This window comes from Chiloscyllium plagiosum, unplaced genomic scaffold (assembly GCF_037043375.1).
Source record: "Chiloscyllium plagiosum isolate Xiang-an unplaced genomic scaffold, Cpla_swu_hap1 HiC_scaffold_22, whole genome shotgun sequence".
Classification (NCBI taxonomy): domain Eukaryota; kingdom Metazoa; phylum Chordata; class Chondrichthyes; order Orectolobiformes; family Hemiscylliidae; genus Chiloscyllium; species Chiloscyllium plagiosum.
This window is the reverse complement of record NW_028270160.1, coordinates 67,163,598-67,179,653: the sequence shown is the minus strand read 5'-3', so window position 1 is coordinate 67,179,653 and position 16,056 is coordinate 67,163,598. Positions and strand designations below refer to the sequence as shown.

At 42.3% G+C, this 16,056-nt stretch overlaps 1 protein-coding gene and 1 non-coding gene across 4 annotated transcripts in view; both read left to right on the top strand.

Annotated features, from left to right (window-relative positions):
* Positions 1 to 16,056, top strand: part of ccar1 (cell division cycle and apoptosis regulator 1) — a 151,592-nt gene that overhangs the window by 37,837 nt on the left and 97,699 nt on the right. For all 3 annotated transcript variants that reach the window (XR_015760974.1, XM_043683130.2, XM_043683133.2), the window contains 5 exons: positions 1,674 to 1,851; positions 3,167 to 3,296; positions 3,942 to 4,103; positions 11,802 to 12,027; positions 13,468 to 13,581. Coding sequence is in view for 2 of the 3 variants with exons in the window: in XM_043683130.2 (XP_043539065.1) it covers positions 1,674 to 1,851; positions 3,167 to 3,296; positions 3,942 to 4,103; positions 11,802 to 12,027; positions 13,468 to 13,581 (810 nt within the window). In the remaining variant the exon portion in view is untranslated. The remainder of the gene's footprint in view (positions 1 to 1,673; positions 1,852 to 3,166; positions 3,297 to 3,941; positions 4,104 to 11,801; positions 12,028 to 13,467; positions 13,582 to 16,056) is intronic.
* LOC122544146 (small nucleolar RNA SNORD98) lies at positions 4,566 to 4,634 on the top strand. Its single transcript, XR_006310277.1, has one exon. It is a non-coding gene; the product is annotated as a small nucleolar RNA SNORD98 (small nucleolar RNA).

Sequence of the window (16,056 nt, the reverse complement as noted above, 5' to 3'; positions counted from 1 at the left end):
CTCAGTACTAAACAGCTTTCGCTCTCTCTCAAACGTACAGTACACCTTCAACTTCATAACAATCTAGAATTAACATGACATGAACTGCAGTTAAATATTTAATAGAACTCATCAAATAATAAAATGGTCAGGGAAGACCCCACAGATTCCTGTGCAAACCCCCTCCCTACTATAATGACTGAATTCATTAAAATGGTGTTTCTCATTCTCATTTTTATAACTCCTTCCTTTAGAACTTCCTCAAAAGTCACACCGTCATGGACTCCCTCCATGATGCACAAGTCTGTTGCTCAGGTAGCTAAGTTTGGACTGGATTCCCAGGACTGAACTTGAGCATCTACTCTTGGGTAGTCAGCTCGCTTCACTCAACTGACAACACCCATGGGGCTTTTCTTAACTGCAATATTTCTCAGCTGCACCAAGCAAATACAACTTATGGGCTTCTTTCACCCTCACCTGCAGCTACACTGAAACATCAAGGATTTTCAGGGCGGGTTAAAAGTCCCAGCTGCCCTGATGTTTCCAGGGCTAATTGCCCATAGCCAACTTCAGTTCTTGTTCAGCATGGAGCCTTTGTCCCTACTGCCAACAACCTGACTGCTTCCCAGTTCCACATTTATAAACCTTCTGTTAACCTTCAGTTTCCGCAGCACAGCCGCACTGTTTCCTTTAAATAGCTGGGTCCTTCAGCTGTATTTTTTTAAAAAATGGCCCAGGCATTCTTTTGCCAAAAGCAAGTTTTCGTAGGTGAGTTCACGTTTTGTAATACCCAGAGTGACATTTGCTGCATGTGAGTCTAGTTATTGCAAATGAGTCTCAATAAACTGTGAGGAGCCATGATAAATCCAGACCCTACAAATAAATCTGATTGAAAATTTGAACCAAAAAGAGAAATTAGTAGGAATGCTTACGGGTTTCTGAGGGGATGGTTTTCGTCAGGCAGCAGCTATGTTGAGTAGAGGCAGGTTATTGTTCAAACTGCTTTGTTCAAACTTCCTGTATCCAGCATTCTGATTCTGTCCTTATCTGATTTCATTACATAATTCTTCCCCTACTTATGTGGCCTTAATTAGGACATACTACATTCATGCAAGAAGTACATTATCTGAATGGCTTCAGGTTTTCCTTGATTGCAGTTAGCTAATATTCCTTTGCTGATTGACTTAAAGTTGTTTTTCCAGACTAACACGATCACTCATCCCGACCCACCACAGCTGTTTCCACTTGGTTACCGTGGGCTTTCTCTACTCCTTGCCAGACGCAGCCCCTCCTCACCTGACACACCACTCTGCCCTGTCTGACATGGCCCCTCTCCCCTGACCACTGTATCACCACCCCCCCTTAATCTCCAAGAGTTAAGGTTGATTCACTACCATTCACCTTCCTGATTCTTGGTGCTCCTCTGATTACTAGCTGCATCTCTAATTTTCCTGGACTTTTTGAGGGCTTTCAGTAGTGAATTCATCCACTAATGCGGGTTATACGGAGCTGGATTGAGGAGACTAGCCCTAATCAGGAGTCAAAGGTGTGTTTGCACAGTATGTGTTTGTATAAAATTGTAGATGCATACATGTGAAATTTGTATGAGTATATATGTGAATATGCATGCTTGACACTTCTGCCTCGATTGAGGGCAAGTCACTCAATTATTTTTCTTGTATAAAACTTCCTAGAGTCAGACTCAACCACTAATCAAGACGCCTCCAACTGTCATGCAGCCTCTCACACAGCAGCCGTATGGTGTTCCACCTCAGCCACAGTCTCTCTTGCAGGCATCTATGGCTGCTGCTCCTCTCACTCCTTTGCTGTCAGCACAACCTCAACCTTTGCTCCAGCAACCACAGCAGAAACGTAAGTCACCAAAAGATCTGCATTCATAATCATAGTCATTGTAGATTAAATATATGTCACCCACTAGCCATACAGTGCAATTATAAACTATTATAGATATATAATATGTAATTTAGATTAAATATGGACCATGTATTCACAATTTAAACATAAATCACCTACAAAATCTTTATTCACATCATTATGAATGGAACCTGAAACAGCCACAAAGTGCACTTTAGTCTACACACAAGTCGCCTGACAAATCTGGTTCTCAACTGTTTCTTATCAGACCTCTTTTTTTTAAAATATATTTCTGCACATCTCGTGCAAGACAATTTTTTTTACTTTGCACAAATTAGATTAACTTACTTACAGTGTGGAAACAGGCCCTTCAGCCCAACAAGTCCACACCAAACCTCCGAAGAGCAACCCACCCAGAGCCATTCCCCTTCACCTAACACTACGGGCAATTTAGCATGGCCAGTTCACCTAACCTGCATATCTTTGGACTGTGGGAGGAAACCGGAGCACCGGGTACAAACTCCACACAGACAGTTGCCCGAGGCGGGAATTGAACCCGGGTGTCTGGCGCTGTTATTAGTTTTCCAATTAAGTATCATTTTTACTTGCTTTAACGTGCGGCTTGTTGCTGATGTTAAGCAATCAAGATCTAGAGCCATCTTCCATCAGGACATACCTTTGTCACAATCAATGTTGAACAAAAGCTGAAAATGCTTGAAACATTGGTCAGTATCTGTGGGAAAGAAGTTTCATTGACCTTTAATGTTAACTCTGTTCCTCTCTCAGCAGAAGCTGTCTGACCTGTTAATTTTTCCAATTTTTCAATTTATATTTCCAGTTTCCAGCACCCTTTGAATTCCCTTTTGGGAATCCTGTCTTCATGTATTTGACAAAATGCAATAGCATGTCTTTAAAATTGAGCATTCCAATGTGTCTGTAAAATATAGGAGCACCTACTGACAAGGTTCTGAGTGTTTTGAACTGGATAACACTTCATTATGCAGTTTATGGCTGCAGGTTTGCTTCTCGCAGTGCTTCTAAGAGGGAGCATTTTGGAGAATCAAGTTGGAACATTCCAGAAGAAGGATTTATTGCTTTCACCTTGTTGAAAATTGTTAACAGTGCCTTGCTTATGTTAATGCTGCTGCTTGATGATTGCTTCAAATTGTGAAAATCATGTTCCTAGGTCTGGTATCTCACACCATGAGCAGAACAAGCATTGCCAGAACACAGGTCACAAGTCATTTAAGAAGTGATATTTAATTTTATTTTAAGACAATTGCTCTGAACCTTGCCACTTTTCCTGTTACAGCTGGGTTGCTGCAACCTCCTGTACGAGTCATTCCACAGCCACAAGCTGTTCGAAGGATTGAACCACCATCCAGATTCATGACCCGGAATGAAAGACTTGAAATAACATTAACAAGGAAAGATGATCGAAGGTACTGCAGATGACTCAGTGCTTGCAATAAAATCACAATTAAGTCACACTTCGCCCTAGCTTTCCTAGATCTCTTAATTTATTTTTGAATGATGTGGTAATTAGTTAAATTATTTTTGGATACAGAACATTCTAGAGCTAACCAACCTCAGTTGGGTCAATAATTTGAGCTATAGTTGTGCACATTGATGAAAACAGCCTCGGATTCCATTTTCAATCACGGCAAGCTCCTGTGTGCAGGATTTGTAGCAAATTCTGCTGTAATACTCCCTATGGAGAAGCAATTTGCTGGCATCGAATGGTATTTGGATAATTAGGATAGGGATGCTGGTACCTGTATTTGGGAGACTAAACAGGTCACTTATGGGAAGAAGAATGGAGAATTCGATAATACGTTGTGCACAGCAGTATTTAACCCCACAGCACATTCTGCAATTTGTGACTCAAGATTTCTTGCACATCGTCAATGCACTTGAAAAACATTTGAATTTTTTCATTTTATTGTAGGTTTTAAACACAAGTTTTCTTTACATTTGGATGCCATTTAGGGTTGCAAGGCAACTTTCAACTTTTTTAACTCAAATGATGAGCTACAATTCTGCTTGAATCATGAAATCTTTTGTTTTCAAATTAAATTATTTTGTAGTCGTGAAAGAGATCGAGACAGGAGGCGTTCACGTGAACGGTCACCACAACGTAAACGGTCCCGAGAGCGATCACCACGGCGAGAAAGGGACAGGTCACCAAGAAGGCAGAGACGTGTGGTTCCTCGTTACACAGTTCAGTTCTCCAAGTTTTCTTTGGATTGGTATGAATACAACTGATTAGATATTATTAATGACTATTTTTCTGATCATGGCACTGCTTAGTAAACATTGACTAAGTTTTAGTGAGGTTTTGCCTTTATTGAAGTGACAAATGTTGATAGAGTTTTGCCCATTCTTAACTTGCATAAGAAAGGTGGCAGGTAGACCTCCATAACATCGAAAGTTACGTTCTTTCTAAATTGTGTCTTTCTCGTGTGTGCAATGCAGCTAAATATTGTGCCCATGCATACAACAGAATTATGGCACTATGCTTAAAAAGTGTGCTTGCATGTTTCCTTAGTATGTAAATAGAAATAATTCGTGATAAACCTGTCCCATGCCACTTCTAACCAGATGGTGACAACTTCAGTCAGCAGAAATGTTACTCACGAATGATTAATAAAATTCATTTCAAATTCCTTTCCAATCTAATTTTTAACTAGTCATACATGGAAAGCACCTATGGGTAATGATGTTTAATCCTATTCCATTACTGAAATGATAGTGTGGAGAGAAAAAAAATCACTGAACCCATTCAAAATGCCCATGGAGAGTTTTTGGGCCGATGTGTGCTTTTCAATCCGTTCAGGATATTTGTTATGTTTATATCACATAATGAGCATGAGGTAGTTGAGCACTTCTGTCCATTACAGTTGCACTGTCCAAGTTCAACACCCACTAACCAGGAAATCAGAGGCTCTTATTTTTATTCGTATTCTAGTTGCTATATTTCTAGGTTTTAAACTGTTACCCATGAAACTCATTATCCAGTCAGGGCCAACTGCATCTGTCCTGTCAAATTGTCTAACGTAGATTGGCTGCTGTTGACGAGAAGAATTCTCTCAGCATGTCCATTTGAGCACAGGAATGCCTTGCAGTCAGACATTTTGAATTGTAGTCAATGATCTATGTTTTAAGATGTGTGTAGATGATTCCACACAGCTCAGGTTGAGCTACAAAAGTTATGCAATACCACGAGCACTAGGTGTAGTGCTCCAGTGAAGACATTATTTTAGATGTAAAGCTGTTATCTCAGAAGGTCCTCTAACAAGCCTTTGCAGGTTGAACTTATGAACGTTTGGGGGCAGCTACTTTACTGGGAGTGTTTTGTAGGCCCCAAAGAGTCAGTGGGAAGTCGAGGAGCAAATATGTGGACCATTCACATAGGTGTGTAAGAGTAATAATCAGGTAATTATGTAAGGGGATTTCAACTTTCCCAATGTAAATTGAGGTAGTCATAATGTAAAGGGCTTTAGAGGGGGTGGATTTCTTTGAAATATATCCAGGAGAGGTTTTTTGTAGAAGGCCCAACAAGAGATGGCACAGTGCTGTGTCTGGTTCTGGGGAAGAAAAAGCCGTACAAGTGTGTTAATAGTGAAGAAGATGGTTGAAGGTTACAGGAAGATACAGAAAGGCCGGTCAGAGTGGCAGATGATATTTAATCCTGATAAATGCGAGATGGTGCACTTTGGACAAAGAATCAAGATGAGAGAGTGTTTAAAAAAAATCGCAGGACATTGGGTAGCTTAGAGGAACAGAGGAATCTTGAGGTAATCATTCACAGATTCCTGAAGTCAGCAGATCACTGGAATAGGTTAATTAACACACCAAGCTTTTTCACTGTGGGTGGTGGAAATCTGAAATGCACTGCCTGGGGAGGTAATGCACACTGGAAACTTTAAATCTTTAAAAAATATTTGGATTAAAAAAAATCAAGGATATGGAACAAGTGCAGGAAATTGGAATTGTAGTGGTAGTTATGTCAATCCAGACTTGATGGGCTGAAGGGCTTTCCTGAGCTGTTTGAATCTATGAATCTATTGTTTTTTTCTTTATTCACTCATGGGTCATGGATGTCCCTGGTTTAGCAAGCATTTCTTGCTCAACCCTACCTGAGAAGATGGTGGTGAGCAGTTGTGTTGAAACACTGCAGTCCATTTGCTGTAGGTAGTTAGACAATGCCATTAAGGACAGGATTCCAGGATTTTGGTCCAGCGACAGTGAAGAAATGATGATATATTTCCAAATCAGGATGGTGAGTGGCTTCGAGGAAAGCGTGAAGGTGGTGGTATTCCTGTATACCTGCTGCTCTTGCCCTTTCACATGGTTGTGATTGTGGGTTTGGAAGGCACTGTCCAAGGATTGTTTAATTTCTATAGTGTATCTTTTGCGAAGTGCACACTGCTGCTATTGAGTATTGGTGGTGGTGGGAGTGGATGTGGTGCCAGTTAAGTGGGCTGCTTTGTACTTCATGGTGTCAAGCTTTCTTGAGTTTTGTTGGAGCTGCATTCACCTAGATAAGTGGGAGCATTTCATCACACTCCTGTTTTGTGCCTTGTGGTAATCCCTGGATGTTAATAGTGAGGGATTCAGTGATGGTAGCACCATTCTTCTTGGCAAACAGTGTAGCTCTGAATGAGGCAAAATATATATCTATTTCATTGGAGCTGTGGAATTCACCATCTTAATTATGCATTTATCATCTTCTGCCTTTCTACCCTGCTAATTGTCTAAGAATAACGTCATCACTATAGACCTAATGCTGGAGGTTTATGCTTAGGCAAGAGATGGTGTTTTATGCTTTTAAGATATGTGTAGGGACCCCACAGAGCTCAGGTTGATCCACAAAAGTTACAAAAGCAGTGAAGTTATGAAAAATCTGTGGTATGACCAAAACAGTTATGGGTGCCATGTTGCAGGAGGATATCAAGTCATTGTAACGTGCAACAAAGAATGATGAGAATGGTCCCAGGAATGTGCAACTTCAATTATGTAGCTAAATTGGAAACATTTGGACTACAGATCTCCTTGGAGAAAAAGCTGAGAGGCAGTTTCATTGAGGTGTACAAAATCACTGGGGTTTGGACGATTGGTAAAGCAAAGCTATTCCAATTTGTGAAGGGATTGAAAACCAGAGGACACTGCTTAAAGGTAATTGGCAAAAATGCCATTAGGGACATGAATAAAAATATTATCATGCAGCGACTGCTTATAACCACTAGCATTGTCGTTGGACTGTTAATCCAGAGACCCAGACAATATTCTGGTGACCTGGCTTCGAATCCCAGCACAGCAGTTGGTGGAAATTGAATTCAGTACAAATCTGGAATTGAGAGTCTAATATCAGTAGATGTGAAGCTGGAAAAGCACAGCAGGTCAGACAGCATCTGAGGAGTAGGCATGTCAAGGTTTTGGGTTGAAACCCTTCGTCAGGACTGAAAGGGGCAAGGGAGACCAGAAGTACATGGGGTGGGGGGGGGCGGTGGTGAGGCTGGGGGAAGGTTAGGTGGGATGGCAATAGATGGATGCAGGTAGGAGATTATTGTGATTGTTTAGCGGGAAGGGTGCAACGGATAGTTGGACAGGTTAGTTCAGGTCAGGGAGACAAGGAGGAGGGCAGGACATGAGATAAGGCTGGGGGTGAGGAGATTTGAAGCTGGTGAAGTTAACATTGAGGCCATTGGGCTGGAAGCTCCCCAGGCGAAATATCAGATATTGTTCCACCACTCTGGCAGTGGAGGAGACCAAGGATGGATATGTCACCAGGGGAGTGGGAGGGGGGAATTAAAGTGGTTGCAACCAGAAACTTAGGTTGGTTGATGCGTGCAGATGATGTGCGAACTGGTCGCAGAGTCTGCATTTGGTCTCCCCAATATAGAGGAGACCACATCGGGAGCAATTGATCCATCGGGTTGGGTGAAAGGCAGGTGAATCTCTACCAGATCAGGAGGGATTGTCTGGAGACTTGGACAGAGATGTAGGGGCAGATGTTGCACCTCTTGTGGTTACAGAGAAAGGTACCACCTGTGGTGGAGAAGTTGGTGGGGAGTTTAGAGTTGACGAAGGAGTCTTTGAATGAATGGTCCCTGCGGAAAACAGACAGGGCTGCGGGAGGAAATATCTTTGGGGTTTGATTGTAGGTGGCGGAAATGTCAGAGGGTGATGCATTGGATTTGCAGGTTGGTGTGGCGTTACGTGAGGACTAGGGAGTCTCTATGCTTATTATTGTTGTGGGGAGGTGGTTTGAGGGCAGAAGCGCGGGAAATGGAGGAGATGCAGTTGAGGGCATCCTTACTTACTGAGGGGAAACTGCGGTAGTTAAAGTAGATATCTGCGATGTTCTGGAGTAAAACGCCTCATCCTGGAAGCAGATGCGGTGGAGGAATTGAGAGTATGATGTAGCATTTTTGCAGGAGAGTGGGTGAGAGAAGGTGTAGTTGAGGTAGGTGTGGGAGACCATGCGTTTGAAATAGATGTCAGTGGTGAGTTCCAGAGATGGAGAGGGAGACATCCAGGAGGGGGAAGATGGTGTCAGAAATGATCCAGGTGGAATTGAGGGCAGGGTGAAAGGTGTTGGTGAATTGTTCAAACTCCCTGTGAGCACAAGGCAGCATGACTCAGTCATCAATATAGCGGAGAAAGAGGTGAGGGATGGTGCCTGTGTAGTTATGGAAGAGGAGCTGTTCCTCAAATCCTACAAAGCGTCCAGGTGTAGCTTAGGCCTGTGCGGGTGCACATGGCCATCCCTTTGTTTTGTAGGACGTAGGGGGAATCAAAGGAAAAATTGTTGAGGGTGAGGACCAGTTCTGCCAAGTGAATGGGTGTGTGGAATGGGACTGGTTGGTCCTTTGGGAGATGAAGAATTGGTGGGCTTTTAGTCCCTCCCTGTGGGGGATACAGGTGTAAAAGGCCTGTACATTTATGGAGAAGGTGAGGTGTTGGGGGCAGGAGAATTGAAAGTTTTGCAAGAGATGGAGGGCGTGGGTGGACCAAAAGGGAATGAACAGAGTCGAGGTGGGAGGAGATGAGCACAGTGGGTCAGGAGCAGACAAAAGACAGTGGTCACCTGGGGCAATTGAGTTTATGGATTTTGGGTAGGAGATAGAAATGGGCGGTGCAGGGTTGGGGAAATATCAGATTAGAGGTTGTGGATGGGAGATGTCCCAAGTGGTGATGGCCTGGGAGATACTGGCTTGGTGATCAAGGTGAAGTCATCATTGAGGACATGGTAGGAGGTGGTATTGGCGAGTTGGCATCTGGCCTCAGTGATGTAGAGATCAGTTTGCGCTCCCCTTCTCAGTGGGTTTAATAGTGAGGTTGGGGTTGGAGTGGAGGGTTGCGCGTTCCGATGAGGAGAGGTTGGCATAAGTGCCAGGGGTGGAGTGATCCACGTGATTGATGTTGTAGCGGCAGTTTAAGATGAAGTCGTCGATGGAGGGTAGGAGGCTGGGATTTGCCAGAGGCGGGAGAAGGGAACGTTAGAGGATGGGTTGGATTCCTGCTCGAGGAAATATGCGGATATGTGGAGGTGGTGGAAAAAGAGCATAACATCATAACATGAGTGGAATTCGTTCACATGTGGGTGTTGGGGAATGAAGGTGAGCCCTTTGCTGAGGACTGACCATTGTTGATTATCAGAAAAACTTATCCAGATCACTAATATCCTTTAGGGAAGGAAATTGCCATCCTTACCTGGTATGACTTACATGTGACTGAAATGTGGTTGACTCTTTAACAGTTAGGTGGGCAATAAATGCTGGCCTAACGAGTGACTCTTCTTGTCTGTGAATTAATTTTAAAAAATCTGAAATTCCCTGTCTTAGTGGAGGCAAATTCAGTCATGGTATTCAGAAAAGAATTTGGATTGTTCCCTGAAATTGAAGTATCGGGAACAAGTAATTGGGTCTCACAAGATGAATTGCTTCTTCAGAGAGACCATGAGAGGCTTATTAGATTACATTACAATGTGGAAACAGGCCCTTCGGCCCAACAAGTCCACACCGACCCGCTGAAGCGCAGCCCACCCATATCCCTACATTTACCCCTTACCTAACACTACAGGCAATTTAGCATGGCCAATTCACCTGACCTGCACATCTTTGGACTGTGGGAGGAAACCGGAGCACCCGGAGGAAACCCACGCAGACACGGGGAGAACGTGCAAACTCCACACAGTCAGTCGCCTGAGGCGGGAATTGAACCCGAGTCTCTGGCACTGTGAGCCAGCAGTGCTAACCACTGTGCCACCATGCCGCCCAACCATCTGCTGCAACCATCCTGTTTTGTGGAATTAGGTCAAAGATCCGCCACAATCTCATTGGCAGAACAGCACAAGGGACCAACTGGCTGCCTATTTAATTTTTTCTTGAAAGACATGATGCACCATTTAATAACTGTATGTTTTCATAAACTAGCAAAAGTTACTTTAAATATTAAAAGGTGCATAATTTACACTTTTTCCAGTTTTTGTATAAAAACATTTGTTATTCCCAAAATAGTTGTTCAACTGAATTTGGTTCTTAAATAGAGATTAAGAAATGTGGAACAATAGAAGTGGACAGTAGTCTATCAGGAGAAATCTAATAATTCAAATTCATCTGACACTTGGGTTTACATCACCTGTAAAATGAAAGAAATCCTCTTCAATTTGTCCATTGAGAGAAAAAAAGTGCCATTGTAACCAAGCTGCTGCTTGCCTATTAAGAATGAATGCACAGGATGATGTTAATTGCAGATGTGGTTAGTGTCTCTTTTATGAGATAAAAAGGAGCAGTAATTAACTGTCTAACTTTGCCTTGTAGAATCTTTGAAAAACAGAAAGAGGGGTAGCTTGTACTTAAACTCAGAAATTGCTTTATCTATGTTGACAAATTCTGAGAGTGCTCATGCTCAGAATGGCAAATCTTTGAAGGATCCAGAGAAAAGTAATGGTTAGTGTCCAGAATGTCATGATCGTCCAAGACTTTGAAATAAAAAAGTGAATTATTAGAGGACACTAAAAAGGAAATCTATTGATAAATCTATTCATAGTCACTGTGAAATATGCACCAGTTGATTGTTACAGGCAGACTATTTTGGACATTAGAAATTTAAATATTGAGTATAATTTGTAGAGCATGTAAGTTCAGATTTAACAGCTTACTATTTCTTTTGGATGGGTTCTTAAGATGAATTGGGATTGGCACAGTGGTTCAGTGGTTAGCACTCTTGCCTCACAGTACTAAGCACCTGGGCTCAATCCCTCGGGTGACTGTTGTGTAGAGTGTGCACATTCTCCCCAAGGGTTTCCTGAGAGTGCTCCAGTTTCCACCCAGAGTCCAAAGATATGCTGGTTAGGTGGTTTGGCCATGCTGAGTTGCCTACAGTATCCAGGAATGTGCAGACTAGATGGATTAGTCACAGGAAATGCAGGGTTATAGTATGGGGGATGGATATGGTTTGACTGTGTTTTGGAGAGTCGGTGTGGACGTAATAGGCCGAACAGCCTGCTTCCACACTAGGATTCTGTGATTTTTTTGAATCATTGAGGATTGGTTGCTTTTAAATATTATTGGTTTCTTATTGTTCTTCTAGTTGCCTGTCTCATTTTGATCTATACATTCCCTACCTTTGCAGATCTAATTTGCTGGGGATTTGTCTTCCAGGGAGTCATACTATTTTAGTTAAAATCTGACACAACCATGGAATTGAAAGAAGTCACAACAATAGGAACTGCCTGCTATAACTAGGGCTAGAAGTTCTTCCTTGATGGAGGGATTGCAGGTGGTGCTTTATGATGCAGGAATAGACAGCTCTTGATACTAGAATACTCCAAAAGCAATTGGGCTACAGCATGATATGTGGCTGCCTTGTTAAAATTCTGAAAACTTCTTGAAGTCTATGTTCCTTCATTCATTAGATAATTTTTGTATCACATATAGCACATCTTGTGACATGATGGAGCTTCGCCGTCGATATCAGAACCTGTACATCCCAAGTGATTTCTTTGATACGCAATTCACGTGGGTCGATGCATTTCTTCTAAATAGACCATTTCAACTTGGAAATCAGTGCAGTTTTCATATTGTTCATAAAGAGGTGGAGCCCCTGGAGAAGATGGCAGCCATGCTTGACCCACCAGATGCAGACCATCTGTACAGTGCAAAGGTTTATATATTCGATTGTACATTTTAGTTTCTCACAACATTCTCAGTTGCTTTCAATGTTTCTGTGAATACTGAATTTCTTGAAAGAAATACCTTTGCACTTGAGGTGGGAATGTGACAATACGCCTCCTTAGCCTCATACCAGACGCCAGTAGCTCGTTCACTGGTCTGAATTCGAATCTCTAAGAATAGTTACAGCACAGATAGTCGTCCATTTGTCTTTGCTGGTACTCTGAAGGAGCAACTCATCGTATTGTCACATCCCTACTTAAAAATGCAAAGGCTTATATTTTAGATTCTCACAACATTCTCAGTTGCTTTCAATTTTTCTGTGAATACTGAATTTCTTAAGAAGGAAATACTCAGTTTTTATCATTAAATTGTATTTTTGTGTAAAGAAAGATTTGATCTCATTTACCTGCCGCTGAAGATGATTCTGTCTTTCTGAGATATGCTTATTATGAGAGCTGTTCATGTTGGAAAACATTTTGAATCCCCAGTCTATTCCATCTCAGCCCACTCTCAGAAAAACACTACCTAATCCAGCGATGCAGCATTTTTCAATTTCCATCAGACAGCAATGGGATATGGATAAGACTGAGCCTCCTTAACCTCGTATCGGACTCCAGTAGCTCGTTCACTGGTCTGAATTTAAATCTGTAACAATACTTACAGCACAGTCTTTGCTGGCATTCTGATTGCAAGGTCATCAATGGGTCACTTAAGACAGTTCGGGGTCACTGAAGACAAGTTGAAAGAGACTTTATGATGGATGGGCAAGAACAGAAGCAGATTGCATTTGAAGAGTGCTGCAGTTAGCTGTACAGCTTTGCAGGAAGCTGAATTGCACACATTTTGTGTAGGGAACTTGATGAGACAAGTGAAGCTGAATTGGCTCTATGTTGTTAGAATTTGGACTCCTAGGCCTCAGTCTACCCATTCCCAATTGAATGATTTCCTTCAGTGTTGTGATAGATCTGTAATTCTGAGTTGAGGTAGAACCAGTATTTTAACATTAAAATTCATCATTAAGATTATAGTTTAAAGTTGCAGTTTAATGTGGAATTCAGGCGAAACACTCTATCCAGGAAATAGATAATACTTTATGACTTGTGACAAATAGCATTTCAAGGAGGCTAAGAGCATGAGAGATTATGGCATAGAAGGTTATCCTGAAAGGATTTGTTAATGGCATGATAGGAGCCTTCTCTGGAGAAGGAAAACAAACATGGGCCAGACAATTTGACCTCCATGATCTATTTATGCATGAACAGTGTAAATTAAATGCTGCACATCCTGCCTTTCATTACAGGAGAGAATTGCATGTAAGATCTAAGTTATAAGGAGCAGAAGTAGAATATAGGTTTCTTGTTGGGCAGTTTGATTTTAGGTCTGTTATACAATTCTGCTCTTGGTTGAAATTACTGTGTGATTCCATTAGGTCATGCTGTTGGCAAGCCCTGGCATGGATGAACTCTTCCACAAATCATGTGCTCTTGCTGAAGACTCGCAGGAGATACGGGAAGGATTCCAGCATCCTGCGCGACTCATAAAGGTTAGTGGTATACTTAACCCTGAACTAGTGATGTAATCAGTGGTATAGTCATAGTTGATAATATAGGTGCCTTCGTTGTCTGGGGTGGGTTATTGGTAATACAATATGCAATACTGCATAATAACACCATCCTCATCCACCGCGACTTGGCTCCATGCTTGATAATTTTTGTGGTCTTCTGAGCACGGAAGCAGGTCAGAGGCTCAGAATCCAGAAGCAATTAACTCACCTCTTGATTCCTGATCTACAAGATAAAAGTCAGGAGTTTATGAGAATGAAAAAAGGAGCCTCTGAAAATCAAAAAAGTAGCCCATAACAAAACATAATTTAGTGTTTTATATTCAATGACTTGCTGCTCTACATGGGCTAGAGTTCCCAGGACTGCTGAGGTACATCTTAATTTAAATTCATAAGTGTCATTGAAGAATAGGTTTTTGTTATAATGCCCCTTCAAATGCTGCTGTTTTGAATTAACAAGTTAACTTGATGTCATGGATTTTCACAATGTAACAGAGTTTGTCCAGGCATTCTGTTCTGCCATAGGCGGCTTTCTGCCCTTTCTCATCAGGCAGTTAGCATGAAAGACATTGTGAGCAACATTCCTGACCAATAGGAGGTTAAGATGGTCTGTGGACTTTCACGCTGATTGTATTTTCTGCAGATTTGAGAAGTCCTTGTGAAATAACTTCTCAAAGGCTGGTATTCCATCAGTAAATCACCCTTTACTTACACATGTGTAGTATATGACATTGACCCAGCTAGCTCGAGCCAGCCCATAGAGTGAACAGAACCCCTAACACTGCTCATATCTGCCACCTCGAACTCCCTGATTGGACCCGTAGAGTCCTAATCAGGGAACTCATATTCTATGAGGTCCACCTGGCTGACCTCATTACAATCGCTACACATGTTCCATATATGTAAACAGATTTTTTTTCATGTTGGAGTCACTATTCAATGTTTTGAAGGGCTGCTCCTGACCTTGGATTATATTTCAGCCCAACCAACAGATCAGTGATCACCCAGTGTTGGAGGAGGAAGGTTGTGGGTCGTCCTCGTCATTCTGCTCATGTGTCTGGCCAAAATGGTCAGTAACACATCCAGACAGCAAGCAATTGAGGAGTCACTAAACCCAACTGTCTGGTCTCTTCTGTGGTTCCACTCATGTTTAGGTGTCCTTGGAGAGGCATTCATCAGCACTTGAGACCTTCCATGACCGGAGGGCACTGCTGGAGCTGGAGATAGCCTTTAACAAAGGGGCTAAAAGGGTAGAGTGGGGACCAGAACATCGGGTCCACTTGGAACTAAAGACCACCTTGACACCAGCCCCCACCTTTAGATTGCACAATATGCCCCGATCATTCATGTGCACTACAATGTGTATAGAGACTTCCAAAATGGTGTAGTGTTACAAGAGTATGATGGGGACATGAGACCAATAGCTTATTATTCACTCAACGGCTCCCAGTAGCCCAGGGTATGGCAAGATGTGCAGTGCATTAATCTGTGTAACATCAATGGTGAAAGTATGTGAGCTAGTAACTATATCAGCGCACATAGCATTGCATGTGACATATGTTGGCAGACCTGCTCAACACCAGGAAATTGAAATCTGTCTCGGACAGCAGAACAGTTGCATAGGAAGCAATCCTAATATCTTCAGACAGATCAGTTCAGATAATGAGGGATATCAGAGGTACCAGTATCTGCTGGAGGTTTATTTGTTTGTTTGGAGGCCACACCAGATAAAGAAACACAAGGGTCAGGATCAAGAAAAAAAAAGACAATCACAACTGTGATTGAAGAACAGACAAAGGAAGCACTGAGTGAGGTAAGAGCAGGAGAGAGAGAGTGAGAAAGAAACCTACATTGCTAACTGACAGAGCAGTGAACCTGCGTAGTTACTGCCTTTGCTGTTCAATTCATGTATCGCTGGACATCGGAGTGCATCTGGGAAAATTAACAAACCGTGAAATTCACAACTGATCTTGGAGGAACCTGTTTGGGAGAGGACACAGCACCACTTTAATCAATATCTGGATTACTCCCAGTGCTACGAACTAGTGAGGGCAGGAAAAGGAGGATAGAGCAGATGAATGCATGGCTGAGGAGTTGGTGTGCAGGAAAAGGATTCATATTTTTGGATTATTGGAAGCTCTTTTGAGGTAGAAGTAACCTGTACAAGAAGAATGGATAGCACTTAAATTGGACTAATATATTGGCAGGGAGATTTGCTAGAGCTGCACGGGATGATTTAAACTAGTAAGGTGGGAGGATGGGACCCAGGGAGATAGTGAGGAAAGAGATCAGTCTGAGACTGGTACAGTTGAGAACAAAGACGATTCAAACAGTCAGGGAAAGCAGGGACAAAGCAGAGAACAAAGTAGGACTGATAAATTAAACTGCATTTATTTCAATGCAAGAAGCCTAACAGTGAAGGCAGATGAACCCAGGGCATGGTTAGGAACATGGGAC